At 42.6% G+C, this 25,925-nt stretch overlaps 1 protein-coding gene across 2 annotated transcripts in view; it reads right to left on the bottom strand.

The window, feature by feature from the left end:
* Positions 1-1,098: 1,098 nt before the first annotated feature.
* The window catches only part of RNF185 (ring finger protein 185), a 28,413-nt gene continuing 3,586 nt past the window's right edge, over positions 1,099-25,925 (bottom strand). Inside the window, exons 1-7 of one of the 2 annotated variants that reach the window (XM_082254852.1) lie at positions 13,324-13,701; positions 13,027-13,242; positions 11,077-11,095; positions 10,593-10,705; positions 9,392-9,446; positions 6,336-6,453; positions 1,099-2,005 (exon numbers count right to left, since the gene is read on the bottom strand). In XM_082254852.1, coding sequence (XP_082110978.1) covers positions 1,908-2,005; positions 6,336-6,453; positions 9,392-9,446; positions 10,593-10,705; positions 11,077-11,095; positions 13,027-13,193 — 570 coding nt within the window. In that variant the 5' untranslated portion in view covers positions 13,194-13,242; positions 13,324-13,701 and the 3' untranslated portion in view covers positions 1,099-1,907. Of the gene's footprint in view, positions 2,006-6,335; positions 6,454-9,391; positions 9,447-10,592; positions 10,706-11,076; positions 11,096-13,026; positions 13,243-13,323; positions 13,702-25,925 lie in introns of those variants that run through there. The other variant, XM_082254851.1, reaches the window with a different exon arrangement.

Genomic DNA, 25,925 nt, shown 5'->3' on the forward strand with positions numbered 1-25,925 from the left:
TAGAGGTCCACCGCCACGCCCACAAAGCTCGAATAACATGGCCGCCGTGCAAATCAATGGGAAACTACAAGAAAATGGCCGCCGGAGTAACTATATGGCCGCCGAATACACAGCTAGCCATTTACGGCAAAAAGGCGTCTCCACGCAGCTCCGGGACCCACAGGGGACACCAAGGGACATCTGTATAGTAAAGGGGGGCCCCGGCAGAAAACCCCACCAGGGCACCCCCTCCAACAGACTGTGCGTTCGGCTGCCAGCGGCACATCCCCCGCCCGGCCCCCAAAAACGCACCTGGACAGGTATGGCCGCCCTGTGGGGGGGGGGGGGGGGCAGGAGGGGGGAGCTAGGTGTGGGTAGATGGAGGATGATCCACAGGGGACCTCGACATATACTGTGTGGGAAGGAGGGGAACCCGACTTTGCCAGGGAATGGCCCACATCCACCCTGAAAGGCCACCAGGGAATGGGGGGACACTACTTACCATACCATGGAACCAGGTGGGCACCGTTCCAGGCAGACTACCGCTCCATCAAAATTGGGTTGCTGCGCGCCAGGAGGCACGCTGCGACTCAGGCCCGGACCAGGTCGTATGTGTCCTCGCGAGATGTTTAACTCGCAGGCCAGCCCCCGTCCAGTGGGGTTATGTCGCGGCCAACCTATCGCGCAGCTGAGGTCTGCACGGGCTTGCTGGCCAGACCGTAAGGATCTAGAATATCCAGTCCGTCGCCCAGTCCAGCAGTTGATTGTAGTTCTCACAGCAACAGAAAATAAGTAAAAAGAAAAGAATCCGTTCAAAAAAGAAAAAAATGTGAGGACCAGAGATCCCAGCAAGGAACTAGGTCCTTATTCCTGACTAGGCAGAAAAAAAACTAAATGCCTATAGCAGGAAGTGCGAGTATACCCCCGGGACTGCCCCATAGGCGTGGTAAAGTTTTTTCCTGCCCATTATCCTACTCCTGTAGGGGGCAGCATAACCCAATGATCAAGAAGATTCTGGAGCTGTGTCCCTCAATTAACAAACGAGAAACATATATTTATTTTTGAACCAAGAGATTATTTTTGTAAAATGTAACACTAAAATAAAAATGCAATCAGGAATATGTTAAAATTAACATTTAATCACAGTAAAGATTTAAAATCTCATAAAATTGAGGAATCAACACCTTCTCATTCCACCCAAAGTCCAAACCACAGAGAGAATATATACATATAGCCAAAATAGCATGGCATATCCAGTCCTCTGTGCATGTTTTCCAAAAATAATCATTCTCTCTGTACCCCAGGTTCTTGGCCCTTTTAGTCTTTACACACATTTCTTCGGTGCCTCGGTGCTCCCTGGAACCCTAGGAATTTGGGGTTTCCTCTCTCTTGCTTCTTTAATCAAACAGTGTAGATTTTTTGGACTCTTGTGCCTAGCGTCATTTCAGCAGTGCGTTATACACAGCTACAGCACTGCTCTCAGCTCTCAGAACTCTTCTGTTGTTGTAATTGTTAGTGATTATCTGCAGTGCATTCTGCTTATACAGTCTTTTCTTTGCATTCCCTACACATCATGTGCTTTTGATTCTTATTCTTCTGACCACATTGCTCATGTATCCAGTAAGTTCAGACAGCTCCCATTTAATCGTGCTATAACCACATTTCTTAGGGCCAAATAAATGAAAGCTTGCAATCTTTCAATCTTACCATATCTTGCGCTGGAACTGCTCCTCCATAGCCAATAATACTATTGTGCTTCTTATTCTTTTCAAACAGCCAAATGCTAAATGACTATGACTGTAGAGTAGCACATCAGAGGCCAGAGGAGAATAGAGGGTAAAGTCCAGGATAAGATATGTCAGGGATTGGGGTATATGTCATGAAGGGCACCCAGTTCTTTGTGCCACCCACTGGATGCCAGGAGGCTTTCAAGCGATCAGAAGCCAAAACATTATGACCAAGGCAACAAAAAGGAAAAGCCGTGACAGGAATTGCTCATCAACGTACTGTGGTGTTCCAGGGACTGCTGTAAAACAAAAAAAGTTTCACTTGTTAAGACAAGATTAGTAAATGTAAGTTACAGCATCAACTGGACTTCCCAGTTTTTAGCAAACAAAACCCATTTTTTCAAAACTTTATGTGACAAACTACTGTTTAGTAAACAAAATACATTTGTTTACCTCTCCCCACTCCACCCTAACAACTGCTAAATTCAGAAGGTATCTGGTAGGTTCCTTTCATACCGGCATGCATCAAAAACACGCTATGCGTTTTAAAAAAACATATAGGAGCAGTTTAAAGTGATACTAAAGTCTTTTTTTTTTTTTGGCTTAAAAACAACAACTATGTTATACTTACCTCCTCTGTGCAGCTGGTTTTGCGAAGAGCAGCCCAGATCCTCCTTCTCGGGTCACTCTTCGCCTCTCCTGCCCCTCCCTCCTGCCAAGTGCCCCCACAGTAAGCAGCTTGCTATGGGGGCACCTGAGCCGAGCCACCCGTGTACATTCAGACACGGAGCCCCAGCTAGGCCCCGCTCTCTCCTCATTGGCTCACTGATTTTGATTGACAGCAGCGAGAGCCAATTGTTGCAGCCAATAAGGAGGAGAGTCCTAGGCAGCCGAGACACTTCTGCAACATCACTGGATAGAGATAGGCTCGGGTAAGTATTGGGGAGGCTGAGGGGGACTGCTGCACACAGAAGGCTTTTTATTAACTTAACGCATATGCAGTAAATGGCTGGTTGGGTGCCGATTACTTAAAGAGGAAGCAAACTTTCTCTGCAGACATTTACCTATAGGTAAGCCCATAATAAGGCTTACCTATAGGTAGTGAACATATCTCCTAAACATGTATCGTTTAGGAGATGTTTAGTGTACATGCAGCCAGTGACACCACGGGTGCCATTCTTTCCGAGCCCTGTACCGTGAACAGCGAATCCCGCAAACCGGGAAGAAACTCAGGGGAAAATGTCAGCAGTGTGCGGGCGCCGCTGAAACAGCTTCGTTCTAAGGGAAGCATTACATAATAAGCTAGTATGCGATGCATACTAGCTCATTATGCCTTTGTCTTGGTTTTTCTAAATTTATAACCTCTTTAACAGCCAGCTATTCGCTGGTTAAGCCAGTGCTAGGCTCTGCTATTCACTGGTTATTAACCAGTTCTGGACCGCAAGGATTTGCCTCCTAATGATCAGGCCATTTTTTGCAATTCGGCACTGCGTTATTTTAACAAAAAATTGCATGGTTGTGCGACACTGTACCAAAATAAAATTGATGTTTTTTTTTTCCACAAACAGAGCTTTCTTTTGCTGGTATTTGATCACCTGTACGTTTTTTTTTTTTTGGGCTATAAACAAAAAAATAGGAGCGACAATTCTAAAAAAAAAAAAAAAAAAAAAAAAAAAATTTTCCACATTTTGCTATATAACATTTCCCCCCCCCCCCAAAAAAAAAAATAAAAATCTAAATTTTTTCATACTGCTAGGCCAATTTGTATTCTGCTACATATTTTTTGAAAAAAAATAAGCGTATTTTTATTGATTTGCGCAAAAGTTATTGCGTCTACAAACTAGGGGAAAGATTTAGGTAATTTTTATTAAATTTCTTTTTTACTAGTAATGGCGGCGTTCTGCGATTTTTAACAGGAATGCGACATTGCGGCGGACAGATCTGACCCCTAACATTGACACATTTGGGGGGACCAGTGACATTACTACAGTAATCAGTGCTAAAAATATGCACTGTTGCTGTATAAACACTGGCAGGGAAGGGGTTAACCTAGGGTTGACCAAAGGGTTAATTGTGAGCCAAGGGGAGTGGCTTGTGAAATGATCATAGACCGATGGTCCCATGGTTCGGCATCTCCGCTGCCTAGTGGCAGCGTGCGTTTGCCCCCCAGCACCACTCCCGCCAACGGACGTACCCCTACATCCATTTGCACAGCCGAGTCAGCCTGCCCCAGTATATATGCGGCGGGCAGTCAACAAGTGGTTAAGTAGCCAGCACCCGCCAGCGTTTTTAACCAGCAGATAGCTCCACATACAATGCCCTCTCCCCCCAGTACCTCCATATTGTTCACCCCCTCAGTCTCTTGTGCAGGAACCAGTCTAGTCAGCGGTGTAAAGCTTGGCCAGGCAGAGGGGGAGGAGCCAGGAAGACAGCCAGGAACAGCCCCAGCTACTCTGTAAATGTGATGGGAGGAGGGGGGGGGGGTGCCAAGATCTACTTTCTCCATATGAAGAGACTAAGCAGAAAAGAGCTGGGGGTGATCATTATGAAGGTAAGTGGGTAGGGGGGAAATGTGCTGCTGGCTCCTTAACAACTAGCATTCTTGAAAAAAATAAATAAATAATAATGTCACGTGACCCCAAAAATGCATCTAAAAACACACCCCTGCTGCATGTTTGGTGTTTCTATCGACTTACGGGGCGGTTTTGCTGTGCTTTTAAAAAGGGCACCAAAAATGCAGCATGCAGGACTTTTCAGACTGCAGCGCAAACACAGCATGTCGATGTGAAAAGTCACATAGGATTTAGAGCGGAGCTCCACCCAAAAGAGGAAGCTTGGCTTGTCCGCCCCCTTCCCCCTCCCTCCTTCATTCATTCCACATTAGCCACCTTTTGTTTTTTTTGTTTTTTAGGGGAGCGATCTGGTACCTGGTTATGACAGCTACCCGCTCCCACTTCTGGCTCAGTTCAACGTGGCGAAGTGAGCGGGAAATTCGACGCTTCACAAGCAGCAGTGGGATGGTGCTAACTCCAGAATGCATGAGGGGGGGGGGGGGGGGGGGAGTACAGAGTTAGTACACCTTAAAAACCTGTGTGCAGTAGTCCCTCCCTAATACTTACCTGAGCCCCATCTTGATCTAGCGAAGTGCACCAGACCAGCAGCTCTCCCGGGTCTGTTCCTCCTCATTGGCTGTGACATCAGCGGGAGCCCTGTCAATTACAGTCAGTTAGCCAACGAGGATTGAGCACGGGTGGGGCCAAGCTGCACTCTGTGTGTGAATGGACACAGAGCAGCGGCTCGGGAGAGAGCCTGCTTAGATGACCCCGTAGCAAGCTGCTTGCTATGGGGGCACTCAGCAGGAGGAAGGGGAAAGGAGCGCCGGCGGGGAACCTGAGAAGAGGAGGATCGGGGCTGCTCTGTGAAAAATGACTTCACAAAGCAGGCAAGTGTAACAGGTTTATGATTTAAGAAAAAAAAAAAATCTTTAATACCACTTTAACCCTTACTACTTTAAATAAAAATCTGAAATGTGTCCAGTGATGTAAAGAGTGAGGCAGCTCTCGGAGCTTTAGCCTGAACAGCCTTACTCAAAAACGGAGTCTTCAGAGACAGAGTCACACCTGGAGCTGTGCCACACCTCTGGGCCTAGAAAGCACTCTGTGGCTAACACAGTACACACTAGTTTGGATAGTGCCACAATGCAGAGCCTAGCGCCCAAAGGGCACATTTCAGGCTATCCCCGCATGTCAAATCAAGCTGGATCATGGTATGGCCTCCAGAGTTCAGAAAATGCCATTCCAGATAGCGGGTACATAGATACCAGCTCAAGCAGTATCAGCAAGAAACGTTGATCGAAGTCACGTGAAAAAAATACGATATACAAAACAAAAAGGCTAGCAAAAAAAAAAAAAAAACAACACAGAACTGAAGAAAAGACATCCAACCTCCTAGGACACTAACCAAACATTAAGGCATATTGAGTAGATAAGAGGTTATATGGGGACTGGCTTACAATGTTTATACTTACTAGTGTTCCAACCTACTGTAGGAGTCAGTATAACCTAACTGTTTCAGTATTCCTGTGTCCCTCAATGGAAGAGAAAAAAAATATTCTTACCAAACTGGGCCATTTAAAAAAACAAGAAAAAAAAAACCCAAACACATAACTTGCCCATTTGGGTTTGCTTTAGGTCCTGTTCCCCTTGCGACTTTTCACACCTACCAGTAAAAAGAAGCTCCCATGTGACAGCACTAGGTCAATCAAGCATCAGTGATAACCTATACCCAGAAGAACCACCATTTATCTAATTCACTCCTAGTAGCTGTAGCAGGGGAACAAGAGAAAATAAGTTGCTGATGGGGAGTGACCTGACCTATCATTTTGCCATAAATAGGCAAAGCACAAAATTACTTTTCCTGCTTTTTTTTATAAAAAATAAAAGGGATTTATTTTCTGGTAAACTTTTAGTTCCAAGACAATACGAATACACCCTTGGGCACTCAAGAGATGGCTGGGAACTGTATCTCACAAACAAAATCTATGTTTCTTTCAGCCAATCTGTAAAAGAATATGTGCAGCTCCTAAAACCCTCTAATCGCAGAGTCAAACGGGAGAGGAATATGTGATACCTGGTGGGGGACGGCCATCATTGATGTTGAATGCTGTGGCAAACATTCCAAAGGGAAATGCTCCTATTCCAAATGACATCTGGAATCCACCATCTCCAAATCCAAAGCCTTGAAAACCCTGCCAGTTTAAAACAGGAACAATTAGATTGCATTTAGCCTTTAAAAAAGTTAACCTAACAAAAAAAAAAAAAAAACACATTTAAGTTCTAAAAACAGGCACATCTGTGTTTTGAAACCGTCAAACAATCATTTAAAGGATGCACCGGGAGCATGAATTTGTGGTGCTTGCTATGGAAGCATGTTTTGTACAAGAATAAAATGTCTGCCAAGTTCACTTTATAGAATTTGTATGTACTTTTTAAAGAAGTATGGCAAAAGTTTTCTTGACTAAACTTCTCTTGTGGGTCACAGTAGTACGTTTACCTCTGTCCTTGTGTGACCCAGAGTCAGCCCATAGTGAGCTATAGCTTGCTATCCGCTGATGCAGAGCCGTGCCAGGCTTGGGAGAGATCTCAACAATATTGTTGGGATCCACCCTGCAGCCTTATTGACAGCTATCTCCGCCTTTCAGCATGCGGCGGACATCCCAGAGCCAGCAGTGCCTGACTCCTTGGGAAACAGTACTCTGGTTACTTGCAGTCCATATACTTCAATGCTGAATTCTGGGAGAAAAAAACTTTTTTCGGCCATTTGGTGTAAAAATTATTTACCTCTTTTGATGCTTGCACCACATTTGGCTGCTACTCTGTTTAGTAAAACAGACTTTTTCACAGCTCCCACAGTACTGTAAGTGCTGAACCTCCAGAGCTGGAACGTAGTGCTGGTAGTAATACACAGTGGGTTGCTGAATGTAAGTTTTCTTAATTTTCAGAAAAAGCCTTTTATTCTTTTCAGTGAATTTAAGGCCGTTATTAGGAGTAGGGGAAATCATACTGACCATCTATGCCTTGAATGAAAGTAAACGTTTTACAGCATGGAGCAGCAGCCAAACAAGGGACAGGCATTGTTAAAATTAATTTATTTTTATAAAGCAAATGGCTCAAAACTTTTAGGCCTTGGGCAAAGTAGGAAACATATGGAATCTTTGTCAGGTTTTTACTGCAGTCTGGGATCCTGTTCTAGAAGTATTTCCCCTCCGTTGCTGGATTAGGACTTAAATATTTAGGTAAAAGTTTTAAGTAAAAATTAATATAACAAAAGTTGAATGTGTAAAATTTGGCAATTAGAGAAAGTTTTGTCTTAACTGCATTAAATTAATGAAATGTAGCTGGCAAGTTTGCATCTACTTTATATGACTTTCCCTACTACTTTTATTAATTAGGGCAAATTCACATCTGCCAGAGCACTTTACCTTTCCAGCAGATGTCCTTTCCTGACTGCGGTGGGGGGCAGTGTGGTGCGCAATTCAGCACATCACACAGCTCACCCCTCCTCTTTTTTGTACAAACTTTATTTGAATTGTACAAAAGTACACTTCATTTATGACGCTCTACAGCAGTGCGACTAGCTTCTGTACAGTGCGCTGCAATAAAATGCAGTATGTCTGCAAAGCAGCGCAACTCTGAGCGGTGTTGCAATGTGAATGGGACAAACAGAAAACAAATGTTTTTTTTCCTTGCAGTGAAGGCGTTTTACAAGGCAGTACCAAATATGTTGTTCTATGGAGCCTCTTAAAATTCATAGAGTTAGGACTGCAGATAATAATGGAGGGCTTTGTCGCGACCTATGCAGCTTACGCATGTATTTGCAGAATGTGTGCAAACTAAACCCGCTTTAAGCGTGAACTGTTAGACAGGACAATTTTGTTTGTTGCAGGCTTGCTGCTAAGTTGTGCTGGGAATTTTTCTTTGCATTTGTCTGACGTATGTCGCCCTTCCATGTGCTCCTTGCTGTTAAGGCCAGTTATAGGTTGGGCAGTTGCTGTTTGTTTGTACAATTGGTGAGGGGGCACACTGGACACCTTTGCTGCCATTGTGCTATTTGCCAGATGTCCAGTGCGCCCCTGTGCCTTTTAGGAGGAGTGGGCTCCCACCAGGCAAACCTGCCCTCAATCTATCCATTACTACCATATATGTGCTCCTACCATGGAAGCCCTCAAAATTTACAGTGTTAGGACTGCAGATAATACTCAGGCGCCTTGTCGTGACCTCTGCAGCTTACACATGTATAACCAGTTTTTAAACATGAATTGTTAGGACAATTCAGTTTGCTGCAGGCTGCTTGGTAAGTTTAGCTGGGAAATTTTCTTTGTTTTTGTCTTTCAATGTAGTAAAACACCTGTCACTGCACTATGCGTTAATTCGCCCTTAATCTGGTAGTAAACCACAGCATTTAAACAAAAAAAAAAAATCCCCTGCAAAGCAATTACATTATGTGCTAGTTAGATACTAGCACATTATGAAATACTTACCTTAGAACGAAGCCCTCCAGTGGTGCACTGTCAGCGCTGACAGGGCTTCCATATTCACCCGATATTCCTTCCAGGTTTGTGGGCTCCAGCAGCTTGAATGGCCAAGCTGTGATGACATCACTCCTGCTTAAGCACGCAGGAGTCATGGCCGCGGCACAGGGCTACGAAGAAACAGCACGGGTATGCCCTTTATTTAGAGTGCATGTGCCCGGGACATCACCGGCGCATGCACATCTAGGAGATATTCATTTTACTTACAGATAAGCTATAGAGGCAAGCTTACCTGTAGGTAAAAATCAGAAGGCGGACTTAACTACCACTTTAAGCTTGAAATGTTTTTCTAACCAAGAGGGTCTATAGGAATTTCTGCTTTAAAGTTAAAAGATATCACGAATGATTATATCTTTTAGATCAAACACAAGCAAAAGCAGAAAGTGACCAATCACAAATTTAAAAACAAACTGAATGCCAGGAAGTGCTGTGTGGCCCGCGTCAGCTTGTTATTGTTAATTAGTTTTTCTCTGGGGAAGCATGTTATGTGATAACTAGCAATCCTCAGGAGACCACAAAGAATTACAGATCAGAAGCAATCGTTTCATCATGTGACGTATACTGTACAGCCGTTATACCCTTGCTCTCAACTCACCCCTCTGTTCTCTGGCTCTGGTCTTTGTCCTTGAGGTCGTGGGGGCGTTTTCTCACTATGGGGAAAAATGTATCACATCAGAATAGCGTCAGATGAAATGCACCACCATTTTAACAACTTCCATACCGGGCGATTTCTGGCACTCCGCTCCTACAAGTAAAAATCATCATTTTTTTTGCTAGAAAAATTACTCGGAACCCCCAAACATTTTTTTAGCAGAGACCCTAGGGAATAAAATGGCAGTCATTGCAACTTTTTTTTTTTTCAAATATGTCTTTTGCATGTGTGCGCTATTCTTTTTTAATATGATTGTTCTTATGGCGAAGGGAATCGCCGGCTGAAAAAAATGATATCTGAATGATGCCTGCAGCCATCATTCAGATATCCCTACTTAACCACTTTCAGACCGGAGGTTTTTCCCCCTTAAAGACCAGGCCCCATTTTGCGATTCTGCATTGCGTTATTTTAAATGGACAATTGCGCGGTCATGCAACGCTGTACCTAAATAAAATTGACATCCTTTTTTTCCCACAAATAGAGCTTTCTTTTGGTGGTATTTGATCACCTCTGGGATTTTTAATTTTTTGCGCTATAAAACAAAAAAAAAAAAAAAAAAAAAAGGGAGCAATCATTTTGCAAAAAAAACAATATATTTTTCACATTCTGCTATATAACATTCCCAAAAAAAAAAAAAAAATTGAAAATTTTAGGCCAATTTATTTTCTGCTACATATTCGCAATAAGCGTATTTTCATTGGTTTGCGCAAAAGTAATTGTCTACTAACTACGGGAAAAATCTATGTCATTTTTATTTATTTATTTTTTTACTAGCAATGGCGGTGATCTGCGATTTTTTGTGGGACTGCGACATTGCGGCGGACAGATCGGACCCCCTAACTGGACAATCGGAGCCACCTGACACCCCTACTGGCTTTCCCGCTGACGATCGGGGGCGGGAGCCCGCCACTGGCGGCGCGCCCTCGCCCCAATGCTCCTCCCAGGCAGATGACGTTTATTAACCTGATTCTGCCTGGGGCTGCCACTTTGCTGACGTAAATATACAGTGCTTGGTCAGCAAGTGGTTAAATCCCAGGACGTCATGACGTCTAGCGGTAAGGAAGTGGTTAAATATACTCCTGTATATATTTATGCACCCTCCATACAAATATGGACAGCAAACCCTAACTTTAAAGCATCTTACCGAGGGTCTTCTTGCCCCGTAGATCCTCTTCCATACAAAGGTATTACTTTATCACGGCTGATTCCAGCTTTACACACAGGACACACCTGACGATTAGGCCGAGTTTCCAACCACTATGGAGAAAAATCACATGATGAAGGTTATGACATCTATAGCACAGTCTACACTGAAAATCCCAATACACATAGCTTCGCTTATTTATAAAAGCGATAGAAAAAACGAGTCAGTCTCTTGCAAATCTGTATGGCTACAAAAAAAAAGAAGAAGGTCCAAAGTTTGACGTGACCAGTCATTTTTCAGCTTGCTACGATGTAAAATTTTTACAAATTTCAACTAATGAAATGTCATTTACAGCTGGTGGCGGGGGGGCTCGGAAATGCTAATTCTAAACCAACTCCTGCATTTGTTCAAGTAAAGTCAGCAACTCTGTGTAAAACCCTATGGTACGTAAAAGTCATGCACTTATCATGAATATATCACTTACCTGATGTAAGCATGGCCAGCTAAGGAGAGAAAAAAAGAGAAAATTACATATCAGAGTGCAAAATGTCACTTTACTTCCTTTATTTGCATACTGTCAGCATCAAATGTCAAACACAGGACTCAAGGCTCATTTCTATAACGTCTGATGGTAAATGTGCATTTTAAAACACTAACCACATTTTTATTTATTTGCAACAAGCAGGGAACTGATATTCTACTGGAATATAAACAGAATTAAAAAGCTTTTTAGTTGAATAAACCCCAGCGACAATACTTCCTATACCTTCAGTTTTAAAGGATTGAAAGCAAAGCTCTGAAAACACATTAGCTGCTTTTCATTTTTTTTTTAACTCTGTAATATGAAAAATCTATAGGCTGCCATTACTGACCGCCATTGCTGTTGAAAATGCTAGTTGCCTGACTTCTGACTTTATTCTGCCTTTTATGAGCTGCTTGCTTATTCCAGGTCAGTAATTCAGAAATGTTTGCACTTGATTAGCAGGCATGTTCTGGGTCACGGACTCAAAATGCCATTAGAGCATCAAGACAGCCAAGAAACCAGTTTCTTTTTTTTTTTTTTTTTTTTTTTAAAACAAGGACTTGTCAGCAACTGAAGCCTATGCCACTTGATACCTTTTTTGTTAACTGTAGCAGAACTTTCTGACTGAAGATTCTCAGACTTCACTGGATGCAAACTTCTTTTGGGTCAGCAATAGCATTTCCTAGAATTCACTTTCAATCATTTTTATTAGGTTTGAGCTAAGTTACAGAGAACATAATAAGTATATATTCAACTGCAAAACTACAGACAGTAAAAAGAGCATCTTGCACATTTCTCACATGCTTTGTGTGTGCTAAAAAGTTATTAAGTTAACCATACAAGGGGGTTGACTTACAAAAACTGGAGAGTAAAACATCTGGTGCAGCTGTGCATGGTAGCCAATCAACTTGTAACTTCAGCTTGTTTAATCAAGCTTTGTCATGCGATAGGACATGTCAAATCGCATGACAAGTCGCACCCTATTGTCAGCAATGGCCATGACCAAAACGGTGCGATGCCGCATCGATTTGAAAAAGTAGTTCCTGCACTACTTTTGGCGATCTCGGGTGCGACTTGCATAGACATCGATGCGTGAAGCTACACAGATGTCTTTAAAGTCGCACCTGAAGGCTCACTGACATGCGGGCTTGAAATCATGCAATTTCAGATAAGTCACACTATTTCAAAGCTGCATTTAATGTGAACGAGGGCTAAAACCTGGAAGCTGATTGGTTTCTATACACTTAACCTTACAGTTTGAATTTTGTCTGAGGCCTGTTACATACTGATGTGGTGTGGGAACCACATACGATATGGACAGGAATAGCACTGCATTCTGGTTCAAATCATATGCAGTTTTGCAGCAGCGCAATTTGAGCCATTCATTCTGTATGGCTCAAATCGCACCACATTCGCACCAAAATCGTGTAGGATCCTTTTTGCAGCACTAGAATTGGATCACGTGGGTGCTCACACCCATGCGATCTGATTCTGTAAATCGCACTGCATTTTGTGAACTGAGTTTGGGGTGTCGTTAAACATCCACAACGGTTCGCATGAAGAGGGTGTGATTTTGATGCAGTGTGGAAACCGTGTAGAATTCGCTGCAAATTCTGCACCGCGTCAGTGTGAACCAGACCTGAATCCTACTGAATTGGATCTGTTGGCATCACAAGGCTCATTAAACAACCAATTTCAAAATTGACTGGCCCAGGTGAAAATGGTCAGCCAAACAATGACTGTAGCGGTTTAGCTTTGAAATAATTTGATTTCTCTTATTCAGCCCATGGGGCTGAAAAAAGAGAAGTCTACACATGCATAACTAGCCCTCCTTATGTCAAACAACAGGGAATGGCAAATGACATGTTACGTAGTACACTACAGTATTAATCTGTACTGTCCATGGCTTACCAGAAGAGGTGGCCACACAAGCTTATAACTGCATCCTTGGCTGTATCCAGGCAGATATTACATTCAAATGTGCTGTCCTGGCTGCTTCCCTCTCCATTGCTGCTTCCACTGGCTCCAGGGCCTGAGTTCTCCGTAGACGTAGAAGTAGCTGGACCTGCGCTTGCCATCTTACCCCAAATTCCAAATAAAGGTGAGGTCTAATCCAAAACAACAAACCTACCAAAACAGAAAGATAAGGTTATTGCAAACGACCACATAAGCCCACTGGTCAGAATACCATAATCCATGCACACTTACCAATATCCAGTCTCTATTTGCTACTTTCAAGTAACTTGCTGCAAGGAGAGTCTCAGTCACTTAGTGTTAGAGGAAGAGCAGACTAAGCTATAAGTGTGCATTGCTTTTCACTCTGTTACATCATGTCCCCAAAGAATAAACTGATGACATGAAAAAAAAAAAAAAAGACACCGGGAATGACGCACACAGAAAGTGGAGCCCAAGTGGGCCTATAGAAGTGGGAAGGGGTAAGGCAGATAGTAATTAACAAGAGAAACCTGAGAATGCAGCAGAGAGTAGTACAGACAGGCAATCCCTGCTGTCAGTATTATCCCTCTCACCTGTCTGGACTGCCCCTCTGTGTCTACAGGTTACCCAACTAATCCTCAGTCCTCAGGGACCACCTATCCAGATGTCACACGCGTTCCCATTTAGAGGTAGCACACGGCTGCATGGCTTTGGCACAAAAATGAGAAATACCAGTTTAACAAGTAAACATATATGACACCAACATCTCGCCTCGGATTCAGGTCAAGCAGAACTATTTACATTGCGTATTGAACACTGAACACCTGGAAGCTAATGCTGGATTAAAAAGTGCTTCTGAAAGAGCAAGCTATTTTTTCTGCAGGCAAATCTATTCCTGCATCTCTGGAAACTGTGATGACATACAAGCTTAGGCAAATTGAGGATGAGTACCTATTGTGCTCAGTGTCCTATTCTGTACCATTAATATTGGGGCCATGCACTGTTAACCACTTGCCCTCCGGAAGACTTCATGACCAGGCCATTTTTTGAGATACAGCATTGAGTTACTTTAACTGACAATTGCGCGCTTTCTTTTGGTGGCATTTGATCACCTATGCAGTTTTATTTGAAAAAAATTACACATACATATACATATATTGTGTAGGCCGATATGTATTCTGCTATACGTTTTTGGTTAGATTTAATAACTGTATATTAATTGGTTTGCACAAAAGTTACAGCGTCTACAAACTATGGGATATATTTATTTGTTTATTTTTTTTTTTACTAGTAATGGCGGCGATCAGTGACTTATAGCGGGACTGCGATATTGCAGCAGACAATTTAGACATGGTCACTTTTTAGGGACCAGTGACATTATTACAGTGATCAGTGCTAAAAAAAATGCACTGTCACTGTACTGACACTAGCTGGGAAGGGGTTAAAGTGATTGTAAAGCCGCATGTTTTTTTTTTTTTAATAAACAACAAACATGTTATACTTACTTGTTCTGTGCAGTTGGTATTGCACAGGGCAGCCTGGATCCTCCTCCTCTTCTCCAGTCTCTCTTTACTGCTCCTGGCTTCTCCCTCCTATTGAGTGCCCCAGCGGGCACCCGAGCGAGCTCCATTCAGACACGGAGCTGCTGTTTGGCCCTGCCCCCTCTCTCTCCTGATTGGCTGACTTTGATTGACAGCAGCGGGAGCCAATGGCTGCTATGTCTCAGCAAATCAGGAGGGACGGCCGAAGTACTGGTGGACAATCGCTGGATAGAGAAGGGTCTCAGGTAAGTATTGGGGGGGGGGCTGCTACACACAGAAGGCTTTTTATCTTAATGCATAAAGATAAAAACCTTCTGCCTTTAGAACTTCTTAAACATCAGGGACAATCAAAGGTTTAAATGTGTTCCTAGCCAGTGCTTGTGTACTGTGAGGGAGGGTTTTTTTTTTTTTCTAGGGGAACTTATTAATTCATGTTCCTGCTTTGGATCCAGGAACACAGATCAATGCCTTCCCTCCTGACAGAACAGCAATCTGCCTTATTTACATAAGCAGACCGCCTTCCTGCCTGTGTATCGAAGGATCAGCGGGTGACGGCAGACATCAAGTCCACGGTACCCGCGGATCCGCTCCAGAGTGGGTCGGCAGCAGCGCGCATGCACGCCCCAGACCTAAAAGCGTCAGATCACGTAATATGTAGGTGATCCAGTGCAGCAGTGCCACCTTACCACCGTATAAGTTATACTGGTGGCAATTGGTTAATAGAGAAGTATGAAAAAAACAAAAACAAAACGCAAACATACATTTATACTCTTCTAGGTGGATGCAGCATTGATGCAACACTGCATCTGCCCCCCGCCAGCTCTGCAGTGAGAACTGAAAGATCAAATGCCGCTGAGTTCTCCCCCTCTACTCTGAGCAGAGAGCCATGAATATCAGTCAGCGGCTCTCTGCTCTCCCCTCCAGCACTCACTGGAGCACTGGGCTGTGGAGGGGGCTGGAGAGGCTGGTTGGATAAGGCTCTCAGCAGATCAGGTGGATCTTTTACAAGCCTGGACCGGCTGAGTGACTTTTGGCTAAAAACAGGTAACACAGGAAAATATGGGATCCATAGGAGAAGTATGAGCAAAAAAACACATTTCTCCCTTTATTTTTTGTTCAAAAAAGTTTTTAAACAAAAATGAACAGAATATTCAGTTCAGAAAAACAAGGTGGAGGGAGGAACCCCCCCCCTGCCGGTACATTGTTTTCTGACAACAGTACCCACCCACTGTCAGAATACACCAATCAGTGGCTGTAGTCACTAAAGAAAATTTTCCAATATGTCTATCGAAGTCAATCAAATGATCAAATTCCGCCCCGGAAATAAAATAAATAAAAATCACTGCCTGCCCCTTTTTATGGATCCTTCCGGCCACGCTCCTCCGAGTTTAGCTTTAGATTGGAGGAGGAAAGCGGTCACATGACTGGCCATGAAACAGAGGAGAGCAGTCACGTGATCAGCTGGAAAGAATGGAGCTAATAGGGTATTTAGAGGCATCAGCTTACAATGACACAATGTAGGAAGGATCCATGAAAAGGGGCTTGGCAGGGTTTTTTTTTTTTTTTTTACTTTAGAGTACACTGATAGGGCTGTCTCAGGAGACTGGGGGTCTCCTGGGAGTGCAGGGCGGCTATGCAATGTAAAGGGGGCTGTATAATAAAAAGTGTCTGTGCAATGTGCAGGAGGGCTGCGTAATGTGCAGGGGGGCTGTGAAATATGCATTCATTTTACGTTATTTACCTTATAAGTGGTATAAATATTAAGAAAAAAAAGTTCTGAGCTACTCTTATTTTGCTTCAAAGTGCTTTATTTAAAATGTAAGTTTTTTCCCTGAAACTTCCCCCTTAAAATTAGGGTGCGTGTTATATGTCAATAAATACAGTACATATGCAGCATTTTTTATATTTGCAATTTTTTCCCCACAAAAGTGGAGTTTACCCTTTAAAGCTGATTTCCAGGTTACTGTAAAATGTAACCTTGAATTGGGGAACCCCTTGCACTGCAAGGGTTAAATGTTCACTTAGTCCATGGAGTAAGAAATAAGGGGAAATAGTTGCCCTGTTCTTTGCTTCCAATGGCTTCCTGCTCTCTGTATGACCAATCCCTGAAGCTACATTGGAGGACCAGCAGTATGTGCACTGTACTTGGGGATGTCGAGTGCCTGTCCATGTTATGGGAATGAAGGAGAGCACCAGCTACCAGAGAGAAAAGGATAAGATAGGCATTGTTCATATTCCTATCCCACCTAGACAAAATAAGTAGTATGGGGAGGGCCGAGCGATACAGGGTTGAATTCTACAGTAAACCAGAGTTTAGCTTTAAAAAAATAAAAAAATGAAAAAAAAAAAAAAAGGACACTGAGTTGCAGACAATGGACTTTAGGTTGCGAAAATGTCGTCTGTCTGTTACTGACAGGAGAAAGCATTTCCTCATCTTCTCTCCCCCGTGATCAGACAACAACATTATAACCCATGGAACAAGGTGAAAGTCTGCAGAGGCTGATCTGTGTCAGACATCTGATGAACACAAAAGAGACAAAAGTATTTACATGACTGCATCATCCCACTCTAGGAAGCAGATTATGACCAAGTAAAGTCTGGAAAAAAATGGTGGTTATTCTGCACAAAAAGGAAAGAAAAAAAAAAAAAAAAAGCATTGTCAGGGGAAGTACTCTGATTTCTGTTTACACACTTTTACTATGCCTGCACTTTACATGAAAAATGATCTGACCACCCTCCCATTTTAAATTTCTACACCTTATAGCTGAAATGAAGAGAATGGAATTCCTAACTGCCACTGTTATGATACCCTTTCCCAGTTCAATCGTATTTGGGAAATCTGGGAGCAGTCTGAATATGGCGATCCGCTAACTTGAAATGTCACAATTTTAGGCCATCTTATTTCTTGCGGAATATTGCATTCATGTGTATAATTTCTTTATAAACCCCTACACTTTACAGATCGTTATTTACAATCTGATTACCTATTCTACATGTTATCGGTACTTTTGGCATATGTTATGTTATATACCACTTTGTGTCTATGACCATTGTATTTTCTTATTAGGCTACATGTCATGATTCCAGTTGATCATTTATCTGTGCTGTAAATTCTTTTCTGAAACTCAATATAAACATAAATGACAAGGGAAAAAAAAAAAAAAAAAAAAAAAAAGATATTTGCTAGGTCTACTCACTCAGCAGCACTAAAGCATTACATTTCTTATTTGGATTAAATCTTTATAGGCCAGCTGAGCATAGGAAATTAAATGTTTGTTTAGATAGCCCAGAGCATCTGCAACCTTGTGTGTTGACAGCCGCAATCCTTCAGCTCGCTCAGTGCCACGCCCCAAAACTCCTGGTCGGGAAGCATGCACTCAACTTCACGGCTAGTGCCCTGATGACCCCCCCCCCCCCCCCCGGACCACAGGTTTCATAATTCCAGGGGCCACAATTCTTGTGCCCCCCCCACCCCACAAACTAGTCCTCTGTCAGTGAATGTTGGTGCATACATACAGCACCCTAATATTGACTTGGAGTCTCTCTCTGTACATTAAAGGGGGGCTCCATAGGACCCTGAAGGCAATGGAGCCAGCCCAGCACAGGAAACCTGTGAGACAAGGATCTGTGGTTTGGCTCATTTAAGGCAGTCAAGCTTTTAAAGAAGAAGCGGCAGCTGCTATAAATTCTAATACAATTTTAGTGTGCAATATCACTTTACCCACTTGCCGACCAGCCGCCCTAGGTTTACGGTGGCAGGTCAGCTATGTTTCGCAAAACGACGTACCTGTACGTCACTTCGCAGGACCACTAGTGGGGGCGCGTGCACGTGCTGATTGCGATGTCTGCCAGGTACCCGTGATCGCTCCCCATGGAGACAGAACGGCAGTCTGCTGTTGTAAATACGGCAGACCGCTGTTCTGTCAGTAATGACACAGGGATCCTGTGTTCCTCTTATTTAGGAACACAGGTCTGTGTGTTCATGCAGCAAACCCATCCCCCACACAGTTAGAAAGCACCCCCTAGGGACACATTTGACTCTGATCGCCCCTGATGTTAACCCCTTCCCTGCCAGTGTCATTAGTACAGTAACCGTGCATATTTTTAGTACTGAGATAAAAAGTAATAACCGCGCTAATGGTACAGGAGAACAGCAGCAACTTCAAGTGTGACCACACCCCAAGCAATATTTCTATAAAAAGTCGCGCTAACTTGAATAATGGAAAATAAAGTCCATAAAGTCCATATAAATCAGGAACACAGTATCCAAACAGGCTCCCTATGGGTATACGCTTACCAGAGCTGGTAAATCAAAAGGCAGGTTCTCAGAAGCTAATCTCGTCTCTTTGATAGTAGACTGGAACCAATCTCTCGCGTAGACTCAAAAAATTGGAAAAAAGAAAAAAACGCAATAGCATAAAACCCAACAAAAACGGATGAAAAAAATTAATTATACACCAAAATGGGTGACTAACAACTGGATGAATAGTGTGAACTCCACCAGTGTATGGAAAAAAAGAAAAAAGAAAAAGAGGAATGCTCTGATAGGGACACCTAAGGTACCCCTTACCAAAGATAGCTGAAAAACATGCAATCATATAAGTGCAATCCTGTGACAGCCGGAGTCGCCTCTTACCACAGTGTAAAGATATGTTTGCCAATGTGAATAGAAAATCCTATGGGTGTCTTCTATGTAGATAACCACCACCAATAACACTCGCCTCTTACCAGATAGAAATCAGATTGAGCCAAATAAAGCAAGAGAGTATGACAGGACGCCAGCCTTCACCAGTAGAATTTGCCTCTTACCCTAAGGGGATGGTAAATGAGCCTATAGGGATGATGAGCTTCACGGAACCTGCAGTGGACTCCAGGGCAAGTGACTCCAATACGAGTAACATGCCCAGGACTCCTCCACATCAGCGGCCTGTCCGGTACATTGTCTGCCCTCCCCGGTACACAGGATCGCGGCTATAGATAGAAGTCTCCCCGTCCGGATCTCTATCACTCTCTCTATGATCAAGAGCGGCTCGTACAGGGTGATCATAGAGAGAGTGATAGAGATCCGGACGGGGAGACTTCTATCTATAGCCGCGATCCTGTGTACCGGGGAGGGCAGACAATGTACCGGACAGGCCGCTGATGTGGAGGAGTCCTGGGCATGTTACTCGTATTGGAGTCACTTGCCCTGGAGTCCACTGCAGGTTCCGTGAAGCTCATCATCCCTATAGGCTCATTTACCATCCCCTTAGGGTAAGAGGCAAATTCTACTGGTGAAGGCTGGCGTCCTGTCATACTCTCTTGCTTTATTTGGCTCAATCTGATTTCTATCTGGTAAGAGGCGAGTGTTATTGGTGGTGGTTATCTACATAGAAGACACCCATAGGATTTTCTATTCACATTGGCAAACATATCTTTACACTGTGGTAAGAGGCGACTCCGGCTGTCACAGGATTGCACTTATATGATTGCATGTTTTTCAGCTATCTTTGGTAAGGGGTACCTTAGGTGTCCCTATCAGAGCATTCCTCTTTTTCTTTTTTCTTTTTTTCCATACACTGGTGGAGTTCACACTATTCATCCAGTTGTTAGTCACCCATTTTGGTGTATAATTAATTTTTTTCATCCGTTTTTGTTGGGTTTTATGCTATTGCGTTTTTTTATTTTTAGTACTGTCGTGATGTCACTGGTCCCCCCAAAAGTATAAAAAATGCTAGTTAGGTGTCCGATCTGTCCGCCGCAATGTCGCAGTCCCACTAATAATCACTGACCGCCACCATTACTGGTAAAAAAAAAAATAAAATGAATAAAAATGACAAAGCTTTCCACTAGTTTGTAGTTGAAAAAAAAAACTTTTGCGCAAACCAATCAATATACACGCATTGGGATTTTTTTTTTAACAAAAATATTTAGCAGAATACATATTGGCCTAAAATGATGAAAAAAATTGAATTTTTAATTTTTCTTTTTTATTGGGGATGTTTTATAGCAGGAAAAAAAAAAAAAAAAAAATCAATATTTTTTTTTTCAGAATTGTCGCTCTTTTTTGTTTAGAGGGCAAAAAATAAAAAATTGCAGAGGTGTTTAAATACTACCAAAAGAAAGCTATATTTGTGGGGAAAAAAAAAGGAAATCAATTTTATTTGGGTATAGCGCCGCACGACCGCGCAATTTTCAGTTAAAGTAATCCAGTTTCGTATTGCAAAAAAATGACTAGGGGGGTAAAACTTTCCAGTCCAGAAGTGCTTAAAGTATATCTATAGCCACATTTTATTTTAGCTTTGGATATGGGTGGGAAAGGTTAAAACCCCTGTCCGTGGCACTCAGCTCAATGGACAGCTTGGAGCCTTGGACCAATGGTAAAGCACCATTGGTCCAAGCTGTCCAATACAAATGTTGCAGTGGAGGCTCTCCTCTCACTGCAGTGTCATAGAAGGGGGCATGTGTCTAAAAAGACAAATGTTCCCTTCCAGCCCTCCTAACTACAAGGAAAAAACATGGGTTTATGGGTAATAAGGTTTACCCATAATCCCATGTTTTTCTCACACAGTTAGGAGGGAGAATCTGCTGCTGCTGAAATTGTACTTTTTTTAATCACGCAAAATTAAATATTATGATATAGAACACCATAATTTATTTATATATTTACTGTAAAATTACTGGCATGAAGTTATAACTTCAAACTTCAGTCATTTGTCCATTAAGCCATCTGCATGAGTACAGTTTTTGAAAATATAGTAAATTACCTTAAAAACAATATATAATTATTTGTAGATCACTTACTTATGGTAATTAACCACTTGCCACCCAGGCCAATTCTGACACTTCTCTCCTACATGTAAAAATCATTACTCAGAACCCCTAAACAATATATACATAAAATAACTCAACACAACCATAAATGTCTAGGCCATCTTTATGAAGAGCAACAATCTTTTTTTTTCCTCAGATCCTCAGAGTTCTTTGCCATGAGGTGCAATGTTGAACTTCCAGTTACCAGTATGACAGAGTGAGAGCGATAACACCAAATTTAACACACCTGCTCCCTATTCACACCTGAGACCTTGTAACACTAATGAGTCACATGACATCGGGGAGGGAAAATAGCTAATTGGGCCCAATTTGGACATTTTCTCTTAGGGGTGTACTCACTTTTGTTGCCAGCGGTTTAGACATTAATAGCTGTGTGTTGAGGTATTAGGACAGCAAATTTACACTGTTATACAAGCTGTACACTCACTACTTTGTAGCAAAGTGTCATTTCTTCAGTGTTGTCACATGAAAAGTTATAATAAAATATTTACAAAAATGTGAGGGGTGTACTCAGTTTTGTGAGATAATGTATGTATATATCTTTTAAAGTATAAGTAAAGTGGTTGTAAACCTCAGACATGAAATATGAACAAAGAATATACCTCTAGAGTGTATACTTGTTTCAGTCCAGAGTAATAAGTGTAATTTCTGTCTGCTGTTTCGTTCCTCTGCTTTTAGCATGAGTCACTTCTGACAAGTTTTCCTGACACCAAGAGAAAAAAAAAGGTGACAGGAGATGGAGCTCCAGCATACAGCCTGTGCCTGGGTGAAGGGGAAGGCACCCCTTCCCTCCAATCAGTTCATGTTATCTCACTGATCTCTGCAGAGTGTAAAGTGCATCCGGAAATTATTCACAGCGCTTCACTTTTTCCACATTTTGATATGTTACAGCCTTATTCCAAAATAGATTAAATTCATTCTTTTCTTAAAAATTCCACAAACAATACCCCACAATGACAACATGCAAGAAGTTAGTTTGCAAATCATTGCAAATATATTAATAATACAAAAAAAAAAAAAAAACGCCCATGTACATAAGTATTCACAGCCTTTGCAAAGACACTCAAAATTGAGCTCCGGTGCATCCTGTTTCCACTGATCATCCTTGAGATGTTTCTAAAAGTTGATTGGAGTCCACCTGTGGCAAATGCAGTTGATTGGACATGATTTGGAAAGGCACACACCTGTCTAGATCAGAGCACAAAGCAAGCCATGAAGTCCAAGAAATTGTCTGTAGACCTCTGAGACAGGATTGTCTCAAGGCACAGATCTGGGGACGGGTACAGAAACATTTCTGCAGCATTGAGGGTCCCAATGAGCACAGTGGACTCAATATTCCATAAATGGAAGTTTGGAACCACCAGGACTCTTCCTAGAGCAGGCTGCCCAACCAAACTGAGCAATCAGGGGAGAAGGGCCTTCGTCAGGGAGGTGACCAAGAACCCGATGTTCACTCTGACAGAGCTCTAGCATTTCTCTGTGGAGAGAGGAGGACCTTGCAGAGCAGCAACCATCTCTGCAGCACTCCACAAATCAGGCCTGTATGGTAGAGTTACCAGACGGAAGCCATTCCTCAGTAAAAGGCACATGACAGCCCACCTGGAGTTTGCCAAAAGGCACCTGAAGCACTCTCCGACCATGATAAACTAATTTCTCTGGTCTGATGAAACAAAAATTGAACTCTTTGGCCTGAATGGCAAACATCACGTCTGGAGGAAACCAGGACCACTCAGTTCCTGGCCAATACCATCCCTACAGTGAAGCATGGTGGTGGGATGTTTTTCAGCAGCAGGAACTGGAAGACTAGTCAGGATTGAGGGAAAGATGAATGCAGCAATGTACAGAGATGTCCTTAACCCCTTAACGACCGTCTGCCACAGTTTTACTGCAGCAGGTCAGTTCTGTCCCGGTGTTCTAACAGATTGCTATACCTTATCAAAATGCTATACTCACATCACTTCCGGTGCGGCCGCGTCAGTGCGCATGCCCAGAATATGCTCTCGGGTTCAGGAAAATTTTACTGCAGATTGGAGCGCTGACTGAGAGGAGATGGGGCTGTATGCCAACAATTCAGGGCTTCTAGCCATTGGGGAAAGCGGCTCCTTTTGATCACAGCTGTGTGTGCAATGGCTATACATCCCTGTGCATATATATATATATATATATATATATATATATATATATATATATATTTGAACAGGAGAACAGCCCTCCATTGATGTAACTGACAGAGAGGAGTGGCATATATATATATATATAAATCAATCAGGAGAAAAGCCCTCCATTGGTACAACTGTATATGCACAGGGATGTATATTCATTGCACACACGGCAGTGATCAGAAGGAGCCGCTTTCCCCAATGGCTGGAAGCCCTGAATTGTTGGCATACAGCCCCATTTCCTCTCAGTCAGCACTCCGCCCTGCCTCCTCTCACTCAGCTCTCCCATCTGCAGTAAAAATTTCCTTGACCCAAGAGCATCTTCTGGGCAAGCGCACTGACGTGGCCGCACCGGAAGTGACGTGGGTATAGCAATCTGTCAGAACACCGGGAAATTATGTAACTGTACATCGTTTCACGGGACTGCTAGCGGAGGCGCGTGTGCCCATTCACCACAGGGGAAGCTGATCAGCAGGTCCGGCGGCCGCGATTGCCGCAGGGCATCCGCAATTGCTCCTTGTGGAGAATTGCGGTCTGCTGTTGTAAACATGGTAGACCGCTGTCAGTTATGAACACAGGGATCCTGTGTTCCTCTTATTTAGGAACACGGGTCTCTGTGTTCATGTAGAAAGCACATCCCCCCCCACAGTTGGAAATCACCCTCTAGGGACACACTTAACCCTTTGATTGCCCCTGGTGTTAACCCCTTCCCTGCTAGTGTCATTAGTGCAGTAACATTGCATATTTTTAGTCACTGGTCACCCCAAGTGTCAAAAATGTCAGTTAAGTGTCCGATCTGTCCGTCGCAATCCCACTAAAAATCACTGATCTCCGCCATTACTAGTAAAAAAAAATAAAATAAATAAAAATTACAAATCTTTCCCCTAGTTGGTAGACACGATAACTTTTGCGCAAAAAAAATCAATATACACTTGAGATTTTTTTTTTTTACCAAAAATATGTAGCAGAATACAAATTGGTCTAAGAGGATGAAAAAATTTGATTTTTAAACTTTTTTTATTGGGAATATTATATAGCGGAATGTGAAAAATATAATTTTTTACAGAATTGTCACCCTTTTTTTGTTCATAGCACCAAAAAATTACACAGGTGATCAAATACCACCAAAATAAAACAATTTGTGGGAAAAAAGGACATCAATTTTTTTTGGGTACAGCGTCGCACGACTGCGCAATTGTCAGTTAAAGTAACGCAGTGCCGTATCGCAAAAAATGGCCTTGTCATTAAGGGGGTAAATCCTTCCTGTCCAGAAGTGGTTAATGAAAACCTGCTCTGGACCTCAGACTGGGGTGAAGGTTCATCTTCCAACAGGACAATAACCCTAAGCACACAGCCAAGATAACAAAGGAGTGGCTACGGGACAACTCTGTGAAAGTCCTTGAGTGACCCAGACAGAGCCCAGACTTGAACTCGATTGAACATCTCTGGAGAGACCTGAAAATGGCTGGGCACCGACGCTCTCCATCCAACCTGATGGAGCTTGAGAGGTTCTGCAAAGAAGAAGAAGAGAGAAACTGCCCAAAAATAGGTGTGCCAGTCTTGTAGCATCATACTCAAAAAGACTTGATATACATATACACACACAAACCCAAAAAAGTTGGCACACTGTACAAATTGTGAGTAAAAGAGGAATGGACTAATTTACAAATCTCATAAACTTATATTTTATTCACAATATAATATAGATAACATATCAAATGTTGAAAGTGAGACATTTTGAAATGTCATGCCAAATATTGGCTCATTTTGGATTTCATGAGAGCTACACATTCCAAAAAAGTTGGGACAGGTAGAAATAAGAGGCTGGAAAAGTTTAATGTACATATAAGGAACAGCTGGAGGACCAATTTGCAACTTATTAGGTCAATTGGCAACATGATTGGGTATAAAGAGCCTCTCAGAGTGGCAATGTCTCTCAGAAGTCAAGATGGGCAGAGGATCACCAATTCCCCCAATGCTGCGGTGAAAAATAGTGGAGCAATATCAGAAAGGAGTTTCTCAGAGAAAAATTGCAAAGAGTTTGAAGTTCTCATCATCTACAGTGCATAATATCATCCAAAGATTCAGAGAATCTGGAACAATCTCTGTGCGTAAGGCTGGCCATACATGTTCAACTTTTGTTGTACAATTTTCTGTTAGATTTACCACAAACCACATAATATGAAGTCAAAGCTAAACAACACATTCACTTGCATCTAATTAGGCAGGCCTTTGTACTACATAGATGAAGGTAAATTTCAAGAAAATTGTAAGAAAATTGTATAATGTATGGCCAGCCTAAGGGTCAAGGCCGGAAAACCATACTGGATGGTGGTGATCTTCAGGCTCTTAGACGGCACTG

This window comes from Pelophylax lessonae, assembly GCF_965119305.1.
Source record: "Pelophylax lessonae genome assembly, chromosome: 1".
NCBI lineage: Eukaryota > Metazoa > Chordata > Amphibia > Anura > Ranidae > Pelophylax > Pelophylax lessonae.